The sequence below is a fragment of the Natrix helvetica genome (genome assembly GCF_964273705.1).
Source record: "Natrix helvetica genome assembly, chromosome: Z".
Taxonomy (NCBI): Eukaryota; Metazoa; Chordata; class Lepidosauria; order Squamata; family Natricidae; genus Natrix; species Natrix helvetica.
The window spans coordinates 81646628-81668739 of NC_138554.1; the positions used below are offsets into that span (position 1 = coordinate 81646628).

At 45.6% G+C, this 22112-nt stretch overlaps 2 protein-coding genes across 4 annotated transcripts in view; both read left to right on the forward strand.

Moving 5' to 3' along the window:
- GLB1 (galactosidase beta 1) overlaps positions 1-11586 on the forward strand; it is a 187334-nt gene extending 175748 nt beyond the window's left edge. For all 3 annotated transcript variants that reach the window (XM_081969808.1, XM_081969810.1, XM_081969809.1), the window contains one exon: positions 11003-11586. In XM_081969808.1, coding sequence (XP_081825934.1) covers positions 11003-11263 — 261 coding nt within the window. In that variant the 3' untranslated portion in view covers positions 11264-11586. The remainder of the gene's footprint in view (positions 1-11002) is intronic.
- LOC309400975 (lamina-associated polypeptide 2, isoforms alpha/zeta-like) lies at positions 5205-7654 on the forward strand. The gene is made up of 2 exons (XM_081969815.1): positions 5205-5911; positions 6033-7654. Exon 2 carries the CDS (start codon positions 6810-6812, stop codon positions 7635-7637), a length of 828 nt encoding a protein of 275 aa, XP_081825941.1. The 5' UTR covers positions 5205-5911; positions 6033-6809; the 3' UTR covers positions 7638-7654.
- Positions 11587-22112: the final 10526 nt, after the last annotated feature.

Consider the following 22112-nt stretch of genomic DNA (forward strand, 5'->3'; position numbering starts at 1 on the left):
AAATGCCCTGGTCGGCTCAAATAGAGGTAAGGAGAGCGGGCGGGCAGGTGGGTCCTCCAGAGCACCGTATCGGAACGGTACCTGGTGCTCCCAGCAGGCACCAGTACACCTGTACTGGGGCATACCGGTCGTATCCCACCACTGATGGAGAGGTTGCTGGACTAAAAATAAATAAGGAAAAAAACCAAAATAATAGTTAAAAATCTTTGGGATGAATTAATAAAGAAAATGAATATCCAGATAGTGAAAAAAGCGAAATACTTAGGAATCTATTTAACAGTAAGATGTATAACAATCAAAGAGAACAATTATACAAAATTAATGCATCAAATTAAACTGGATATGGAGAGATGGAAAAGCTTGCAAGTTTCCATGATGGGTAGAATATCTGCAATAAAGATGAACATACTACTGAAGATATTTTTTTATTCCAAACAATACCAATAAAACTAGAGAAAAAATATTTTGAGGAATTGAATAAAATAACGTTGAAATTCATTTGGAACTGGAAAAAAACGAGAATAAAACTAAAACTACTTCAAGAGTCAAAAGGGAAAGGAGGTTTTGGTCTGCCTGACTGGGAATTGTATTACCAAGCAGCTACACTCATGGGTGAAAGAGTGGATAACTTTGAGGAATAGAAAACTATTCTTATTGGAGAGTCACGACCTTCAATTAGGGTGGCATGCATTTCTCTGGTACGGGAGAAATATGGCACATCGATATTTCCAAAGACATTATATAAGAAATACATTGTTATCAGTGTGGGACAAAATTAAACAACAAAACTATAGGGAAGTACCAGTCTGGCTCTCCACCTTGGAAGCATTGATACACCCAATTTTTTAAAATATTTTTTTTATTTACAAATATTCAAAATACACACGCACATTTTCCTATTCCCATTCTTATTCCATTCTATTTTCCCATTCCATTCTATTCTAAGCATGGAAGCTTAAAACTTAAAATTAAAAAGATTTAGTATTTTATTTTTTTTCAAAGCGGCTGCTGAAGATGTTTTATGATGGCTACCTTTTTTCCCCCTCACATCCCTAAACTACTGGAACCCTCTCGCTCCCAAGTTTTCCAACCACTCATTCATTCATAGATATCGCGGGAAGGAAACGAAGGCGAGTGAATGGACAGAAGTTTTTACAGAAAAGGGAAAACCCAAACGTCTCAAGCCAGCTGCTGCAGAGCGCCCGCGTGAACTTCTGAGTCTTCGAGGAGGCAGAAGGGACATCATCGCCATCCTTCCCATCTTGATTCTCGGCTCCTTCCCGGCGTCCCCTCCCCTCCCCTCGCTGCTGGGAGACTGAACTCAGCCCAGCCACCTCTCAGGGCACTGCCTCGCCGGTGCTCAGGCGCTCCATTCTCCCACTTCCCCTGCCCTCGTCAAGTGCAGCCGTCTGATCCGCCCACAGGTGCCTCTCGTGTCGCAATTGGCTGGGCACCAGTTGTCCTTGCACCTCTGCTCCTTTCAGGTAGCCCACCCTTTCGCAAGGCAGCACCCGCTGCCACCACTCCCCTGGTTCCGAACACTGGCACGCAGGTGTCTCAGTTCCTAAGACCATCGAAAATATGTCTTTTCCGATGGTCTTAGGCGACCCCCGTGAAAGGGTCATTTGACCCCCAAAGGGGTCACGACCTACAGGTTGAGAACTGCTGGATTAAGGGGTGAAATTAGAGTAGTGGTCATACCCACAGATACAATTGTGTTATGTGAAAGATGTGAAAACATGGGGATTTTATAGAGAATTAACAAAATTGGACAAGATATTAGTGGGGATTGGTGACAAATTGATAAGGATACTATACAATTATTTATTAATTTATAAAATGGAAGAAGAACAAGTTAAAGAGATGATGATAGTATGGGCTAAAAAGTTTGGATATAATATAGATTTGGATAAATGGCAAAAGCTTTGGGAGAGAAATCAGAAATTGACAATGGCCACATCATATAAGGAAAATCTCTATAAAATGCTCTATAGGTTGCATCTGCCCCCAGTAAGATTGGCCAAATCTTTAACAATATTTCTCCAAACTGTTGGAAATGTAAACAAATACCTGGCACATATTACCACATGTGATGGACCACGGTTGAAATCCAGCAGGTTTCCAGTGGAAATTTTGAGTACAAGACACATCTTTTCGGAGTATAAGACACACCTTTTTCCCTCAAAAAAGAGGCTGAAAATCTGGGTGTGTCTTATACACTGAATACATTCTTTGCCTCCTGAAACCCCGCCCTCTTCACCAAAATCAACCAGCATGATCGATGCTATTTCTATTCTGGAAACTTGGAGCAGTAATACAAGCAAATTATCTGCTCCACAGAAAAGTTGAAGGGAATACTTAAATGAGAAAATTCAAAGAAGATAGCCACAATTTGCAAAAGAAGTGTTGCATTAGAGAAAAGTAGATTTTCCATTCCTTGAAAAATTGTTTTTGAAGCACAGACTCCATTTTGTTTCATCTGTACTATTCCAATCCTCACTTAGATGTACCGGATGTACCAAAGGGGTGAGTATGTTGCAGTAAAAATATTCAAAGTTTTTTTCAGCCCTAATGAGGCACTAATGTTGGAGGGAGCAGCAATGAGAAAAGCAGGCAAAGCACGAAAGATCGCTTCACTTGTTAGTGCCTCATTAGGGCTGGAAAAAAAGCTACATTCGGAGTATAAGACAAACCCAAATTTTCAGCCTCTTTTAGGGTGGGGCGAGTGCATCTTATAGTAAGAAAAGTAAGGTAGTCAAATCAGATCCCGGTAATTTGTATTCATCAAGATCAGACAGATGTTCTCTTACCATTTTTTTTGTGCTTATTTTAACTTTGGTTGCTTGAAAGGATGTATTTTGATCTTTTTTCCTTCCTTTTTAATGTTTCTTTTGAATAATGCTTCTTGATCTAGGGTGCTGACAGGTTTCAGAAGAAAAAAGAAACAGACTTCCCAAACAACATAGTCCATGGGTATCCTTGAATCTTTAGCAGAAAATGCCTGACTTGTCAAATATTTACAGCACATCTAATGCAAGCTATAAAAAGGATATTACTGCAAAATATCAAAAACATCTCAGAACAACCACAGACTATTACAACCACATGGCATCACCATAGCATGCAAACTAACTAAATTCCTCCAACATATCTTACATAAAACAAAAGACGGGTCATCTACAACATAAACTCTTACATAGGGCAGATAGGCAGAGGACTAGTGGAATGAATCCATGAGCACAACTAACAATAAAAAGACAGAAAAAGTTCCTTAATTTCACAATAAACAGAATCAACCATAGTTTCAATTGGGAAAATGTGAGCATCCTAGACCAAGCTAAATCCAAAAACGAATAGGAATTTTTTGGAAAGTTGACATTTAGATAAATCAGCCATCAATAGATACATAAAGATAGACCATATTTACACAGTTCAAAAGTTTAAATAACTGCATTTTTAACTCCTACATTCCCCCCCCCCCCACAAATGTCTATTTCAAAAATCATAAGAACTTTGCTGGATCAGACTAAGTTAAATGACTTTTCCAGTATTTTGCGCCCAACTTGATGCCTGTAGGATCCATAAGCAAGGCTTGTGTAAGACTCTTCCTACTATTTCCAGCAATTGGAAATTTTACCTTTGATATAGAAATGGGATATAGTCATCCTGGGTAGTGACCACTGATTAATCTATCTTTTCTCTGTTCTCCCTTTAAGGTCAGCTAAAGAGCCTTTGCATAAAGTGCAATGAAGGCTAACTTTTATATGAAAGTATTATATAGATCTTTAACTAAATGAAATCTTAGAATTTTTGTCATCAATAATTTATTTTTGAAATAAGAGAGTAGGATTCACAATGAATATAGTAATGAAAACAAGTAAGCCTTTTCTGCAGAGGTCATTTTAAATTCAGGGTCATCTTTTTGGGAGAATTTTACTTGCAGCTTCTACTTTTTTATGTATTAAATAATAGAGAATATTTTAGCTTAATGCTGCAAAAGTATTTTTCTCAGTCTACACACACACACACACATACACACACACACACACAAACGACTAGCAAGGACAATTTTGCTAAAGCCACAGCAAGAGATAATTTTGATAAGAATGTACTGAGGTTAAAACTTATTTAACACTTTGTGGAATGTGATTGATCATATCTCTAGAACGGTCTTAAAATGTTTTTTACTGTTTAAAAGGTTTAAAAAAATGAGTTGCCAAAAATTAAAAATGTGATTTGTAGAAGCAGTTTGCATAACTTGGTTGAATTCATTTTTTAAACTGTTTCAGTTTTTCCTAACCAGCATAATACCTGTCAGTGATTCCAAGAACGCATGTTAGCAGAGAGGTTAAGGAGATTATCAGAAGGATTTCATTTCTGTGTAAAAAAGGAATTGAATTTCAACTAATCAGTGCCTTTATGGGCACTTTCCATCACTCCAAGTCCCAACTTCCACCTGCTTCAGTGAGTAGATCAGGGTTTCTCAATGGCAACTTTGGGATGTGTGATCATCCTGATTGTGGAATCTGAAATTTACACATCTTAAAGTTGCTAAGGTTGAGATGCTTTGTCCATAGATTGCTCATTTGGTTTTCTGAGCATATTTGAAGCCATATCCAGTAGTGCCTCATATAATCTTACAAATATTCCTCTGGCTGCTTGTTTAATAAATGCTCCAAACCCAAATTCTTATGTCACTGTTGGAGTGGGGAATTTTGAATTCTTAATTCGATTGCTATCTGTATAAGGGGGCGAGAGATAAGTACCTTGATCTATATATTAAACGTTTGGCCCAGTGGGAGGCTCATATTAAAACAACATACCTCATATGTGGCCAGAATTTGAAAACAACATTTAATACAGCACAATTTCTGTCTAAAATGGTCCGACTGAGATTGGCATATGCAGGCCTGATTGGGGTAAATTGCAAGGGTAATATAGAAATATAATGTTATGTCATTTTATTCTATTTTACATATTTATGTACTAAATTATTGTATTTTCCAGGGCGCTGTTCTGGAGAGTTCAAAGAAGGGTTAAACACAGCCAATCTGCCCAGAACTGAATTGAAACTTTAAGCCACGCCTCTGGTGCCGACTCTCCTCAGATTTTTTCAATTCAGCTAGCCCAGTAGACGCGCTTAAGATTTTCTCCAGTTCTAAGATTGATTCCTTGGACTCTCCAAAGGAAGAATAATTTTTTAAAACAGTATATTTAAGGATTTTTAGAGCAGGCTGGTGAGTTTAAATTTAAGTTTGTTTTTTTCCCTTTTTAATTGGGTTTTTCTCACCCTTTCGGCTCTCCTGGAGTCCGGGGCTTTGCTCTGGCTCCTAGAAGCCGCAGGCAGCTGTTGGGGGAAGCGCGTGGGTCGGAGTGCCGACGCCAGCGCTGTTGGGGCACCCCTACTGGGGGCCGATTCCCACTGGAAGCCCTCCGTTGCAATTTGTGCTTCTAGCAAGTCAAATTGCTGCGTGGGCTTCCAGGGCAGCCATTTTGGCTTCTTCCCTCTTTAAAATTGGCGCACAAAGCTCCGGTGAGTTCCGGCCGCCATTTTGGATTGTGCAATCTTCCGGCTTTACTTTTAAAAGTTTTTGCCGCAGCTGCCTGGTGCCTGGCTCTTTGCAGGAGCCGCGTGGAGTCAGACTTGCCCGGTGTGACCGGCGATCTGGGCCCCAATCCAAGCAAGTGATAGCGGCGTGGGATCGTGGCCTGCTGGGTCGCCTCCTTTACTCTCCTGCAGGCGCTGGGAGCGAATTCTGCTCGCGCCTAAGAAATTCCAAGCTACTTCAGGCCTTGCAGTTTCTCTGTCTCCTCAGGAGCATCGTGCTGCGGTGGGCTTTCTGGAGGTGGTGAGTGGTGGTTTCCCATCCCCCTACTGCCCCAACCAGTGATTGTTACCATGGCAGATCAGGTCCCTGAGACTTCTGAGGGTGTCTCTTCCAGAGCCCCTGTAAGACAGGCCGGGAAAGCTGCCAGGGAGGCCATTAGAGGGAGTAAGCCTTACTCCAGGCATGGCCCCAAGCAGGGCTCAGGCCTAGACAAAGATGCATTAAGGCGACAGAAGGCCTTAGAAAAACAGTTTTCCAAAGCCCAACAGCAGGCCCAATCTTCCCTTTCGGTGTCTCCTGGGGAGCCCTCCAGGGAAATTCCTCCAGCCCAGGGAGGCCCCATTTCTGATAGTGAAGAAGAAGGGGATTCCTTGGCCATGGCAACTTCTCCAGGCCATTCCATGGCTGATCAGGCTGATCTCTTTGCCTGTCCCTCTGATATGGAGGAGGGACCAGCTCCAATGGGGCCCTTAGCCCCTCAACAGCCGATCCCCGGGCCCACTCAAAGGGTTCGCCCCATTGAGGCCCAAGGGCCTAACCTATCCACTGAAATGCAGGAAATAATTAACAGGGCCATTTCCCAGGGCATTGAGGCAGGCATGCGAAAAGGTGGCAAGCGCACTCGCAAGACCCACCATTTGCAACCCCAGGAGGATTCCAGAGAGATGACTCCTAGCCTTCCACCTCCGTCCCTGCATTCTTCAGTGGCCTCTGATGAGTCAGACTGGGAGGAAGAAGAGGAATTTCTTCCTAGGCAGGAAGCTGAATTCTCTGGGGATGAGGCAAGCCCCGCCAAAAAGCCGGACTTTTCAGGCTTATTTAATTTGGATAATTTCAAAACCATTTTAGATAAGGCTAAGATCTCAACTCACATGGGGTCCACCCCCCCCCCCAGCTCAGGTGGTTGTAGACCCTGATGATCTATCTGGGGATCTCTTTGAGGAACCCATTTCGGTCCAGGAAATAGTTCCTGTACCCAAGATGTTCCTCAATTTAGTTCAAAGACAGTGGGCGCAGCCAGCTACCATGGCTACCCCCAGCAGCCATGACAAGAAGCTATATACGGTGGATGCCAGCCTGGAGGAGCTGCTCAAGCTCCCTCCTATCGATCCCCCTATAGCGGCTCTTACCTCCTCTTCTGTGCTCCCTCCTGACCTGTTGGAGGGGCTCAAGGCTGAGGACAAGAGAACCGAAACTGCTTGTCACAAGACCCATCAGGCAGCTGCATGGGCCATTAAGTCCTCCGCTTCAGCCTCCTTTTTCTCCAGGGCGGCTCTCCTGTGGCTGAGGCAGTTGTTGAGGAAGATACCTGCCAAGGACGTTAAAGTCAGGCAGGATATCAATAAAATCATGGCAGCCACAGAGTACACTGCTGATGCCACTCTGAATGCTGCTAAGTTTGCCTCGCGTGCCCTAGCATCTAATGTTACTTCCAGACGCCTCCTGTGGCTTAGGCACTGGAATGTGGATATGCGCTCCAAATGGAAGCTTGTTACTGCCCCCTTTAAAGGGGACAAGCTGTTTGGTGAGGTCCTTGATCCAGTCCTTGTGGAAAACAAGGACAAAAAGAAAGTGATGCCATCAGTCACCAAAAAGCCTGATCGTAAAGGTCCTGGCTCTTACAGGAGGGAGGCCTTTCGGAACAATGAGCCCTCCACCAGCTCCGCCCCCTATCATCGGGCGTATCCCCAGCAGGGTGAGCGGTCTCAGGACCGTCAGTCCTTTCGAGACAGAGGTCGCCAGCAGCCCTTCTCCAAGCGGCCATTTCGGGGGGGCTCCGGCTCCCGACCCTTTAGGAGGTATAAATGACCATCACAGGTCAGCTCCCATAGGAGGGCGGTTGCAGTTGTTCCACGCCAAATGGGAGCAGACCACGTCGGACCAGTGGGTTCTTCAAACGGTCCGCATGGATCTCACTTTAGAATTCTGGTCCCCCCCTCCCCGCCACTTCATCCGGTGTCCAGTTCCCTCAGGGTTAGTCAAAAGATCCCTCATGGAACAGGAGATAAGGCACCTCAAGGAGATCAGGGCCATAGAACCTGTCCCAGCAGGCCAGGAAGGAAGAGGGTTTTACTCCATCCTGTTTCTGGTCCCCAAAAACTCAGGAGGGTGGAGGGGGATATTAGATCTAAAGAGGTTCAATCACCACGTGACATATCGCAGGTTCAAGATGCAGTCCCTCCAGTCCATCTTGGGGGCATCAGGCCAGGCGATATACTAACGTCCATAGACCTCAAAGAGGCCTACCTCCACATCCCTATCTGCAAAGCCCACCGCAAGTTCCTGAGGTTCTCTTACGCGGGCCTCCATTACCTCCGGGACCACGGGTTCACCATCAACCTGGAAAAAAGTCATCTCGTTCCCACGACCAGACTGAAGCATCTAGGGGCCGTCATCGACACCACCTCGGGCACAGTATCCCTGTCCCCAGAAAGGGTGGCCAGCCTTCGGGAGATGGTCGTTCAGGTGCAGCAGTCACGTCTAGTCAAGGTGGTTCAGCTCTCACAGCTCCTCGGCAAGATGATCTCGTGCCTGTCAATCGTGCCTTGGGCGAGACTTCACTCCCGTCCCCTTCAGTGGCTCCTGCTTCCATATCAAAGAACAAACGAAAGCAGCTCAACAAGACTGATTCCAGTTCCAGCAGAGGTACGTCGCTCTCTAAGTGGTGGTTGTCTCCGGCCCTGTTAAAGGGGTCGCCATTCAAGGAGCCAGTCAGGCTCACCATCACAACGGATGCCAGCCTGTTCGGTTGGGGGGCCCACTGCCACAACCAGCTCGCACAGGGCAGGTGGTCCCCTTCCGAAGCCGCTCACAGCATCAACTGGCTGGAGCTGAGGGCAGTCAGGCTTGCGCTGAAGCGCTTCCAGAGCACCGTTCAGGGCCACCACGTGCGCATCATGACAGACAATGTTGCCACCAAGGCGCACATCAATCGACAGGGGGGAACGCGCTCCAGATCCCTGATGAAGGAGGCGGAGCTCTTGGGTCGATGGGTGGAGAGGTATCTCCTTTCTCTTCAGGCGGAGCACATCTCGGGCACGAGCAACACCCAGGCGGACTGGCTGAGCAGATCCACAGTCGACCACTCGGAGTGGCGTCTACATCCGCTGCTGTTCCAGCAACTGTCCCAGAGGTTCGGCCTCCCGCTGGTGGACCTGTTCGCCACCGCGGCCAACGCGCATCTTCCGCGGTTCTTCACAGGGTTCCACGACCCGAGGGCGGAAGGAGTCAACGCGCTGCACGGCCCGTGGCCGAAAGGTCTGCTTTACGCTTTCCCCCCGCTACCTCTTCTTCCCAGAGTCATCAGGAAGATCCTAGCAGAGGAGGCGGAGGTGCTGCGGGTAGCACCGTACTGGCCCAGGAGAACCTGGTTTGCAGACTTGGTGAGTCTTTCGATCACACCACCGTGGCGGATTCCTCCATAGGACATCTCTCTCAGCCAGGGGGCCCTTCAACATCCAGAACCCCAGTGGCTGCAGCTGGCCGTCTGGCACTTGAGAGGGATCTCCTAAGCAGAGGCAAGTTGTCAGACAAGGTGATTGGCACCATCCAAGCGTCACAATGGCAGTCCACGACGCGCATCTACGACGCCACTTGGAAATCCTTCGCCAGCTGGTGCACGGCTCATGGTATGTCTGCGCCCCTTGCTTCGGTTCCTGTCATCCTGGACTTCCTGCAGGAAGGTTTGGACAAGGGCCTGGCACCTAACACCGTGAGGCGCCAGGCGGCAGCCCTGTCAACCATCCTCTCAGTTGAGGGCTACGCATCTCTTGGCCGGAATCCGACCATCCGCAGTTTCCTCAGGGGAGCGACCAACCTGAGACCCCCAGTGGTCCACAGATACCCATCTTGGGATCTCAATGTAGTGTGCGGTTCCTCATCGGGCCCCCGTTTGAGCCCATTAAGACGGCCAGTCTCAGACACCTCACATTCAAGACGGTTTTTCTGGTCGCTATCACGTCTGCTCGTCGCATATCGGAACTGGCTGCCTGTCAGTCAGAGAGGACTTGTGTCTCATTCGTAACGACAGAGTAATCCTGAGGCTGGACCCTTCCTTCAGTCCGAAGGTCAATTCCGGGTTTCATCGGGCGCAGGAGGTGGTCCTTCCGGATTTTTGTCCGCATCCTCGGCACCCGAGGGAAAAGCGCTGGCACATGCTGGATGTGCGCAGGACTATTCGCAGATACATCAAGCGCACGGCCAGTTTTCGGAAATCCGAATCTCTATTCGTCTCCTTTCAACCAGCTTCTCAAGGCAAGAAGGTCTCTTCATCTACCATCGGCGGATGGCTGCGAGCCTGCATTGCGCTTGCCCACGTTTTACAGTCCGTTCCTGTGCCTCGCAATATCACAGCACATTCGACTAGAAGCGCCGCCACCACAGCTGCCTGGTCTACACAGGCACCGATTGAAGAGATCTGCAAGGCGGCCACCTGGACTTCTCTGTCTCCATTTGTCCGAAATTACAAACTGGACAGTTTTGCATCGGCGGAAGGGGCCTTTGGGAGGCGTGTTCTTCAGGGCATCCATACCAGCGGAGCGACCCTGATGGCTGAGCCTTCCCGCCCTAGTGACAGTTAGCTTGGGCATGTCCCTTCTTTGGACTCTCCAGAGCAGCGCCCTGGAAAATGACCATTGTCTTACCTGAAGGGTCCTTTTCAGGGCGCTGCAACGGAGAGTCCACCCCGCCCTGGGGTCTATTCTCCGCTGGTGTTTGTGAAGTCACAGTGTTGTTTGTTGTTTCTGTTATTGTTGTTGGACTATTTTTGACTTGTTCCATATTAGACTTCCAGTTGAAGTTTCAGCGCGCAACTGTTCCACGTCTTCATTGAATAAATCTGAGGAGAGTCGGCACCAGAGGCGTGGCTTAAAGTTTCAATTCAGTTCTGGGCAGATTGGCTGTGTTTAACCCTTCTTTGGACTCTCCGTTGCAGCGCCCTGAAAAGGACCCTTCAGGTAAGACAATGGTCATTTTATCCTATAACTATTGTATCTTATTTTAAATTGTTTAGGATTGTATTGGTAATAGGTGTTTGAACTTTGTACATTGACATGGCCTATAGGCTAATCAATAAATAATAATAAATTGAATTCTTAATTAGAGCTTTGTTGGATTTGATTTCATATAAATGTTGCAGTCAGGATAGCTAAAATTCTTTTTTTTTTCCTTTGCAGGGACAAGTCTGGATTAATGGCTTTAATTTAGGACGCTACTGGCCATCCCTTGGCCCTCAATTAACATTGTTTGTGCCTAGAGATATCCTTGTTTCATCTTCTCCAAATAATATTACCATTCTGGAGCTGGAGAAATCTCCCTGTGGCATGCAGAATTGTTTAGTGGAATTTGTGGATAAGCCCATCCTCAATAAAACCCTTGATTATGAAGACAATTTTGAAAAGCTGTTCTCTAATGATTTGTGGCTAAATCCTATGTAATTCTGCTTGTTTTACTGATTGTTGAGCCCATCAAAATATTCAGATTCAAATGCTTAGTAGTGAGAAGTCTTACAGTTCTAAGAGGTTCTTAACTTCATGAAAACAAAGACATATCTTCTGTGCTTCTAAAATAGTCGTTTGACATTGATGAAGTCTCAATTCTATTTAATTGATTTTATCATTTATTAAATCAAAATGATAATTATTTAAAAGTGTTGGTGTTATTTCAACACCCAAATTTAACTGGATATTCTTAGATGTATCACGCACTGTTTTCCTTGGACAATTGTAGCTTTTCAGAATAAACATGTTTGATTCTGGAATATGTTAGTGTTCTTATATATTGGTCTGTGCTAAAATTGATGAAATTATTAATACTGCATCTATCATGGTTCCCCCTTCATCATAAATATCTGAAAATGTGCAAAATTGCCAAAATGCACAATCAAGGTAGCATAAAGTCCTTAATCACAAAAATTGTTGGCTATTTTAAATTATTTTTATTATACTTTTAAAGTATACTTAAGTTTGATTGTATAACAGAAGGTGAAATTACCTAGCTAATCATCATCACAAGACCAGCTATTCCAGAGAATGGTTTATATGCTCAGGATGATTTACATTGCAAATTTTTGAATTGTCAGAAACAGAAGTGGTTCATGATGTTCTAAACATGGCTATAGCCCTGAAATTAGCCATGGCAAAATATTTTTTATGTATGGGTCAGTTAATCACTAGGAATCAAACTTTGAGAAAAGTCTATTGCATGTGCATAAGCCCCTGATTTCTATTGGTGCCCCAGTGCTTGCCGTAAAAAATATAGAAGATGAGGTGAGTCTTCAAACATGATCTACATTGAAGTGTTCTCATCTAATGTACCAGCAGATGTGTAAAATGTATGAAATCGCTCTGCATACAGATTTGAATCCCTGCAGCAATTTGTTCTTTACATTTACTCTTTACTCTTTACATTTACTCTGTGTAAATGTGTAAATGTGTAAATTCGACATATTTGTCTGTGAAATGTGGCTGAATGCATCCCACCCTGATTCCATTACCACAATAAGAGATTGTCATGTTTACCATTCTGCTCGTGAAATACGTAGAGGAGGTGGTTTTTACTATCTTCTATAAAAAGTCCCTAAACCTATAAAAAGTCAAAAAATATTCAAAAAAATATTCAAGTTACACAGGAGCTTGCTCTTCCTGAGACCATTGTCTGTGAGCTGTCCTTAAATATCACAATTTGCTTCTTACTATGTTACAGAGCTCCAGATTACGATCTCATACATGTGAACAAGCTAACTTCACTACTAATGTGGGCAGCCTCCTGCCCACACCCTGTTATCTTTCTTGATGACCTCAATCTACCTCTTATTAATTGAATGAATGTACAACTGAACCTATACATGCAACCCTGTACATTGCTGTTATTAATCTGGGACTGGATCAACTAGTAACTAACAACACTAGACTCAACAACTGCCTTGATCTCATCTTCTGCAACAGTTTAAATTCAATTTTTGGACTACAAATAAAAGAACCCTTTTCCAATAATGACCACAGCATGACTGACTTTTGTCTCAATATATATATACTTACAAAAATCATCATAATAATGGAATCCCCAATTATAACTTTAACAAAGCCAACTGCGATCTCATAAATACCGACCTCTCATCTCTTGATTGGCAAATTCTATTCACTGGCTGTAATACTGCCGAAGACCATTATAACATTTTTTTGCTCTAAGTCAAAAGAGTCATTCAACTACATGTACCACTACTAACCCCCAAAACCAGAAAAAATGAATAACCAGCCTCTATATCGCTTGCTTGCTATCGGCTGCCATAGTAACAGGGAGGGAGGTATTTTTGGTATTTGGGAGGGGAATCATGCTGGGGGTGATATCTCGGAACGAAAAGGGAGTTTGGTTCTCACTATCTTCTGTGCATGCTGAATGTTCTTGTTTAGGTTTGGTCAAGGCCAACCGCCTCTGCATACCAGCTGGATGAGGCCACTTGAAGATGCACCTCACACGACACCCTTGGGGCTAGAGATTGGACATTTAGCTTGGGGTTGTTGGGGGGAGGAATTTGGGTAAACTTTTGATATGTACAATTTTGTGCATTTTAGCCTCAGATCTTGCTTTGCTTTTGCTACTTTCATTTCATATCCAGTAAAAGTACCTTTTCTCTAAAACAATGGAGTTGGAGGTTTCCTTTCTTGGATTTTGAAGGAAGCACAACCAACATTAAGCAAGATCACTTTGCAACCATCCCAGAGTTAAAGCTTCTGCGGGGGTAGCACAAATCATGTCTAATCAATGCCGCAACCAAGAGGACCTGGGCACTGCTGGATCCTCTCTTCCCCTGCCTTGTTCTGGCTGGGAAGAAACAGAGTGGATGGCTGAACTGAAACGTGAAGAGAAGCCAATCTGGCCCAGATGGTCATTGGGAGTGGGACGGATGGATGTTCTGGAGGAGATTTCCCCAGGAGTTACAACCACCTGGTGCTGGTGGGTAGAGGCTGTCTGGCAGGAAGCCGACAAGGAAGAGCTTTTGCTGACCAAGCATTACATCTCTTGCACCAAACCCTTGAGAGCCAGAGAGTCCATGAAAGGCCCACCTTACCGGTGTGTGGAGGAGCTGAGCAGGCAAAGGGGGGGGGGGGAACCTAACCCAGAATCAGCCTTGGGAGCTCAACCAGGACCAGGGCAGGCAGCCAGAGCTCCATCAGCAGCCCATGCCTCCCCACTGGGGTGTGTGTGTACTCTGCGAAGACACTGAATCCCAAAGATTCCTCTGCTAGGAGTGAAATATGGAGGGGATCCCAAAGCACTGGGATTTTTCTTAGCTCAAGTCTGGAACTACTTGCAGGAGTATGTGGAAGATTTTGCATCAGAAGCTGCAAAAATGAGACGTGTTACCATGGTTTTGGAGGGTGCTGCAGCTGACTGGATGGTGTTCCTTCACAACTTCCCTTCCCCCAAAGTTGAGGGATTACGGTGGTTTTATGATGGCCCGGAGGGCACACTTTGAAGACCCCCTTGCTGACTGGAAGGCAAAGACCAGGATGAAATCCTTAATCCAGGATCAAAAATCAGTGGCAGAATACACTTAGGAGTTTTGTGAGCTGGCTGTACACATGCAGGGATGGTCTCAGGAAGTACTGATGGACAACTACAAAGAGGGCCTTAACAACAACATCTACCAGAACTGTGTTAACCAAGGGGCTTCTCAAGAGCTTAAGCACTGGTATGTGCTGGCTGCGGATGTGGAAATTGCTCTGGCCAGAAATTGACACCATAGAGGCAGCAGTTCCCACCCCATTGCCCCATTGCATTGAAGCATAGAAATCCTCCTCATGGTGAAACTCCCTAAGCCACAGATTTACTTGATCCTATGCGAACTGGAAGAGTTATATGTCAACTATAAGAACTTTAATGCCATTTGTATGGAAAATGTATATCCCTTACCGCTTATGAAGGACATGTTAGCTCATCTGGCCAAGGGGAAAATCTTTACTAAGCTGGACTTAAAGGAAGCATACTACAGAGTCTGAATAAAAGCAGAAGTAAGTGGGAGTCTGCCTTCAATTGGCCTCTGGGTTGCTTCCAGTTTATAGTACTCCAATTTGGACTGCAGGTGGTGTCGGCAGTTTTTATGCAGTTGATAAATGAGGTGCTACATGAACATCTGTATAAACTGTATTAGTTTATCTCGATGATATCCTCATCTACATGGAAACCTTAGAGCAGTGATGGCGAACCTTTTTTGGCTCGCGTGCCACAAGTGGGGGGAGCGCAGAGGGGTCGAGTGTGGGCGTGCTGCACCCATAATGCAACGTGCGACTCCCCCAGTGCGCATGCGTGCACAACGCGCGACCCCCCATTTTTACATTTTTTTGCCCTCCCCAGGCTCCAGGGGCTTTATAGGAGCCTGGGGAGGGCGAAAGGAGCCTCCCCCGACCTCCCGGAGGCCCTCCGGAGGCTTCAGGGACTGTCCAGAGGCTTCCCTGAAGCCTTCGGAGTGCTTAAAACCACCCTCCGAGCAAACTGGAAGTGACTTCCGGGTTGCTCAGAGGGTCGTTTTAAGCGCTCCAAAGGCATCAGGAAAGCCTCGGATGGTCCCTGAAGCCTTCGGAGCGCTTAAAACCACCCTCCGAGCAAACCGGAAGTGACTTCCGGGTTGCTCAGAGGGTCGTTTTAAGCTCTCCGAAGGCATCAGGGACGGTCCCTGAAGCATCCGGGGGGGGGGAAGGCTCTTTTTGCCCTCCCCAGGCCCCTATAAAGCCTCTGGAGCCTGGGGAAGGTGAAAAATAGCTTTTAAAAAGGTGAACTCAGCTGGCCAGCGCGTGCATGCACGCTGGCCAGCTGACAGGGCAGCGCCTCGCGTGCCCTGACAAATGGCTCCGCGTGCCACTTGTGGTACGCGTGCCATAGGTTCGCCATCACGGCCTTAGAGGAATATGTGAGATCTGTGCGCTCAGTCCTGAAGAAACTCAGGATTGCTGAACTTTATGCCAAATTGTCTAAGTGTGAATTTCACCAGGAAAAAATTAACTATTTGGGGTACCACATTTCTCATGAGGGTATTGAAACTGACCTGGAGAAAGTCTGGGCTGTCATGGAATGGGTGCCACACCACCGCACCCACAAGCAACTACAAAGTTTTTTAGGGTTTGCTAATTTTTACCACCAATTCATCCCTTCGTTCATTAGTATTGCATTGCCAATCATGAATCTTCTAAAGTCACAAGGGGAGGCAAAGCCAAAACCTAATCAACCCCTGAAATGGCTAATGGAGTGTCAGGTGGCATTTGAGAAACTGAAATGACTGTTTGCAGCCGAACCTGTTTTAAAACATCCAGTCATGGATCTTCCTTTTGTGATCCAAGCTGATGCCAGTGACACGGCTGTTGGGGCGGTGCTACTTCAAACTAATGCTGATGAACCTTACAGCGCTGTGCCTACACCACCTGGAAATTAACTGAGACAGAGAGGAGGTGGGCAATTTGGGAAAAAGAAGCTTTTGCAGTCTGGTTGGACTTGCTGACCTCGAAGGAGCCAAACACCCTTTTGAGGTTTGGACAGATCATTAGAACCTTGAGGCTTTGAAAACACGGAAACTCTAGCCCAAGCAAGTTTGTTGGGCACAACACCTTAACCATTTCAATTTTACACTGAGATACCTTCTGGGGGGAGGAGAACTTCATGGCAGATGCCCTATCCCCACTGCCCCAATATAACAGCACCAGACTAGAGGTTATCCATCTGGTTATTCCTTCCAAACAATTAGCGGCTCCAGTAGTAATCAGAAGCCAGGGAAAGGTTGACCTGGACATACCTACACAGCTTGTCCTCCAACAGGCCTGTGATTCAAAAGCGGCTGGACATTTTGGGTTTGTAAAGCCCTTACATTTGGTAAAAATGCAGTTTTGGTGGCCTTCTTTGAAAAAGACATAGAATCCTACATTGCCAGTTGTTCTGTTTGTGCTGTGTTGAAGAGACCACCAGGAAAGCCACATGGACTACTCCAGAATGTGGCTAGACCTGGAGCCTCTTGGAAGGAAATATCCATGGACTTCATTGTTGAACTATCAGAGAGTAGTGGAAATACTGTCATTTGGGCGGTCACAAATTTGTTCTCCAAGCAGTTGCATTTTGCTCCCTGCTTCAAGATCCCTTTAGCGAAAACACTAGCTAAACTGTTCATCCTACATGTGTATAGGTTACATGGTGGTTCTGAATGCATTATTTCAGACAGGGGGGTCCAATTCACCTCCCACTTTTGGAGAGAGTTCCTGAAAATGTTAGGTTCCGCCCAAGGTCTAATCTCCACCCACCTTCCGCAGACAAATGGGGCTTGTGAACAGGCTAACTCATCTCAGGTGCTATGTCAATTATCAGCAGGATAATTGGGCTGATCTACTGCCTTTTACAGAGGTTGCGTATAATAATTCTGTACATAGCAGTACAGGGTTAACCCCATTCAAAGTTTCTGGTCAGGATTTTGTGCCTATCCCTGAATTGCCCCAGGAAAAAACACAAAACCTGCCCCTATCCAAGTGGATTAAACAGCTACAGGTTATCTGTCCTGTGACTCGTAAAGCATTACACGAAGCTCACCAAGCACAACACCCACCACCACCAAGCTGATAAGAAAAGAGTGAAGTCAAAAGAATACCAGGTTGGAGATAGGGTTTTCTTGTCCACTAAATATCTTCAGACTATCCAAAAGTCAAAGAAACGTGATCCAAAACATGTGGGTCCTTTCCCCATGGTGAGAATTGTGAACCCAGTTACAGTGCAATTGGACTTACCCAAAACCCTTAGGAGAATCCATCCCATGTTTCATGTTAGTTTACTGAAACCAGAACATACCTCTTCGATTTGTCCGGTTCACACCCCTCCTCCTGTCCCCCTCCTTATTGAGGGAGAACAGCATTTTGAAGTCAAAGAGATCCTTGATTCTAGAAAACATAGGGGGGAAATATAGTATTTGGTTGCTTGGAAACATTTCCCTCCCTCCCACTCTGAGTGGATGAATAAGTCAGATATCAGGGCCCCAAAACTTTTGCAGAGGTTTCATTCTAAATACCTTGATATTCCTTGAATATATTGTACTAATGTTCTTGCTGTTTCTGTTTTTCTATGTCTTTTGTTTCCCTCCAGGGTTAACACCTTTTATGCATGAAGGCCAAATGTCAGCCTCTATATCGCTTGCTTGCTATTGGCTGCCATAGTAATGGGGAGGGAGGGGGTTTCAGTATTCGGACAAAGAGCTGCCTTGTATTTCACAGCCACATCGTTTCCAATTGGGGGGGGGGAAGAAATCCTCTGCATGGATCCCCCCCAATTGGAAACAAGGTGGCTGTGGGGTCTGGAGCCCATTCGTGCTGCCAAGGACGGGCACAGGACAGGATGCCAGCGGTGCTGGGAGGCAGTCTGCGCATGGAGGAGCTGGTGGCCAGGGTGCCCTGAAGCAGCCCCAGCCAGCATGTCCGCAAGAAGAGCCCCAGAGGTAAGGGCGGCAGCGCCACACCCTCCTCTGCCCTGCCCATCGCCCAGCAATGCGCTGCTGCTGCCACTTCATCAGGCGGGGTGGGCGCGGCCTCGTTTCCAATTGGGGGGGAGAAATCCTCTGCAAAAAACTTATGCTACCAGATAAAGACTGAATGCACCAATTATCACATCAAACAAGAGGAAAACCTGCACATGAAATGCACCCGCGCCTTCTATAATTTTATAAACAACAAACTTAAAGACCCAAGATCCATCCCACTCCTAAAAGGACCTAGTAATAAAGACTGTAATGATGAAACTGTTAAAGCCAACCTCTTTAACACATTCTTTGGCTCAGTCTTTGTAAACAGCAATGGCTCATGCCCCACATTTCCTAGTCGTACCACAAGTAATTATAATGATCTAATACATATAGATTTTACAGAAGATAATGTTGAAAAAGCACTATGCAGCCTAAAATCATCTCTATCAATTTGACCTGGTGGACTATGTGCCTACTTCTTAAAAATGCTTTCCACTGCCATAGCCGAATCTCTAAGCAGAATCTTTGAAAAATCTTTCAATACCAGCTTCTTGCCCAACCTATGATCACTAGCCACGGTCATCCCTATCTTCAAAAAGGGAGACCCCAGCCTAGTTGAAAATTACAGACCAATCTTTTTATGTTGTATCACCTGCAAAGTCATGGAATCAATCATATACCAACCCATTACCCTCCACTTAGAGACAAAAAACCTGCTCTCTAACGAACAATTTGATTCCAGAAAAAAATTGTCCTGTAATCTGCAACCCATACACTGCAAAAACATATGGACTACACAACTCAACCAGGGCAAAGCAATAGACGCAATTTACATAGACTTCTGTAAAGCCTTTGACTCAGTGGTACACGACAAACTATTTTTAAAACTAAAATCTGCATAATTGGATAGCAGTGTTCCCATCAAACAGCAACAAGTGGTCAAAATAGGAAACGCCCTATCAAACCCTGTACCTGTTAACAGTGGTGTCCCCCAAGATAGCATTTTAGGACCCACCCTCTTTATTCTTTGCATAAATGACCTTTGCAATCATATTATAAGCAACTGAATTCTCTTCGCTGATGAAGTAGAACTATTCAACAGCGACAATGCTGCTAACCTTCAAAAGACCTTGATTATGTGTCAGAATGGTCAAACAATTGACAACTTCAAATCTCAACCAACGAATGTTCTTTGTTACACATTGGCAAAAAAAAATCAGAAAACAAAATACAAGCTGGGCAGATTTGACCTCTTAGACAACCCCCACTCTCTCAAGGACCTCAGAATACTCGTCTCTAATGATCTAAGTCCAGAGCCCACTATAACAACATTGCCAAAAAGGGATTAAGAGTTGTTAACCTAATCTTGCATAACTTCTCTGAGAATATTGTACTGCTAACTAGAACATACAAAATATTTGCTAGACCAATTCTTGAATACAGCTCATCTGTCTGGAACCCACACTGCATATTGGACATTAATACAATCAAGTGAATCCAGAGATATTTCACGAGAAGAGTCCTCCACTTTTCTGCTTGCAACAGAATACCTTATGCCATCAGGCTTGAAATTTTGGGCTTAGACAACTTAGAACAGTGGTTCTCAACCTTCCTAATGCCACAACGACATATAGTTCCTCATGTTGTGGTGACCCCCAACCATAAAATTATTTTTGTTGCTATTCTATAACTAATTTTGCTACTGTTATGAATCATAATGTAAATATCTGATATGCAGGATGTATTTTTATTGTTATAAATTGAACATAATTAAAGCATAGTGATTAATCACAAAAATAATATGTAATTATATATCGTGAAATATTTATTTCTGATTACAAATAAATGAAATTTTGTCTGGGAAATTTAAGATCAGGCTCTTGGCTCTAAGTGGAAAGAGTGCCTTTCTTTTAAAAAGAAAAAAAGGAAAGAAAAAACAAAACAGCCACCAATTCTTCCTTTCTTTCTCTTTCTCTCCTTTTCTGTCTCTCTCTCTCTCTTTTTCTGTCTGTCTCTCTCTGTGTGTGGCTCTTTGTCTCCTCCCTCCCTCCCTCTCTGTAATTCTCTCTGTATTTTTGTCTCTCTCTCCTCCCTCCCCCATCTCTGCCTCTCTGTGTATCTTGTTTGTTTGTTTTATTGGATTTATATGCCGCCCTTCTCCCAAAGGACTCAGGGCAGCATACAACATTAAAAAACACACATCCCGAAAGTTAAAAAGAAATTAAATACATATCCAAAAAAACAAACTTAATTTATAGGACAATACATTTAAAAAATGAGATAAAATTAACAGACCAGGCTGGCTTGCTGGAAAAGCCAACTTTTTAAGGCGCGTCGGAAGGACCGGAGGTCAGGGATTATGCGAAGCTCTGGGGGCAGCTCATTCCAGAGGGAAGGCGCTCCCACAGAGAAGGCTCTCCCCCTGGGGGTCACCAGCCGACACTGTCTGGCCGACGGCACCCTGAAGAGGCCAACTCTGTGGGATCGTATTGGATGGTGGGAGCCTACTGGTGGCAGTAGGTGGTCTCGCAGGTACCCTGGGCCTAAGCCTTGGAGCACTTTAAAGGTCATAACTAATACCTTGAATCGCACCTGGAAAACAACCAGCAACCAGTGCAGGCTGCCTAAAAGGGGTGTAACATGGGAGCACCTAGGTTCCCCCATGATAACCTGCGCGGCCGCATTCTGGACCAGCTGAAGCCTCCGGGTGCTCTTCAAGGGCAGCCCCATGTAGAGAGCATTGCAGTAGTCCAGGCAAGAAAGGACGAGGGCATGAGTGACTGTGCACAGAGCATCCCGATCCAGGAAGGGGCGCAACTGACGTACCGGGCGAACCTGGTAAAAGGCCCCCCTGGTCACGGCCATCAGGTGTTCTTCTAAACTAAGCCGCGTATCCAGGAGGACTCCCAGATTGCGAGCCTTCTCTGAGGGGGCTAAAATTTCTCCCCCTATCATCAAAGATGGAAAAGATGCACAAATCGGGATGATGGAAACCACAGCCACTCAGTCTTGGAGGGATTGAGCTTGAGCCTGTTCCTCCCCATCCAGATATGCACAGCCTCTAGGCATCAGGACATCACGTCGAGGGCATTGTTTGGGTGGTTTGGGGTAGAGATGAAAAGTTGGGTATCATCAGCATATTGATGATACCGTACCCCCAAACCACGGATGATTTCGCCCAGCGGTGTCATATATATGTTGAACAGGAAGGGTGAGAGAACCGACCCCTGGGCACCCCACAAGTGACGCACCTGGGGGTTGATCTCTGCCCTCCAGTCAACATAAACTGTGACCGATCCAACAGGTAGGAGGAGAACCACCGTAAAATGGTGCCCCCCACTCCCAACCCCCCAAGTCGTCGCAGTAGGATACCATGGTCAATGGTATCGAAAGCCGCCTAGAGTCTAATAGGACCAGGACAGAGGAGCAGCCCCTGTCCCGGGCCCACCAGAGATCATCAACCAACGCGACCAATGCTGTCTCCGTGCTGTACCCGGGCCTGAAACCCGACTGAAACGGATCCAGATAGACAGCTTCATCCACGTACTGGGGAAGCTGACGTGCTACTGCACTCTCGACATGCTACCACACTACAAAGCGAAGGTTGGAGACCGGACGATAGTTGGCTAAAGAAGCTGGGAAGGCTTCTTAAGGAGGGGCCTCATCACCGCCTCCTTCAAGGCGGTGGGAAAGAACCCCTCTCTCAATGAAGTGTTGGTAATCGCCTGGAGCCAGCCTTGTGTCACCTCTCAGGAAGCCGAAACTAACCAAGAGGGACACGGGTCCAGCACACAAGTGGC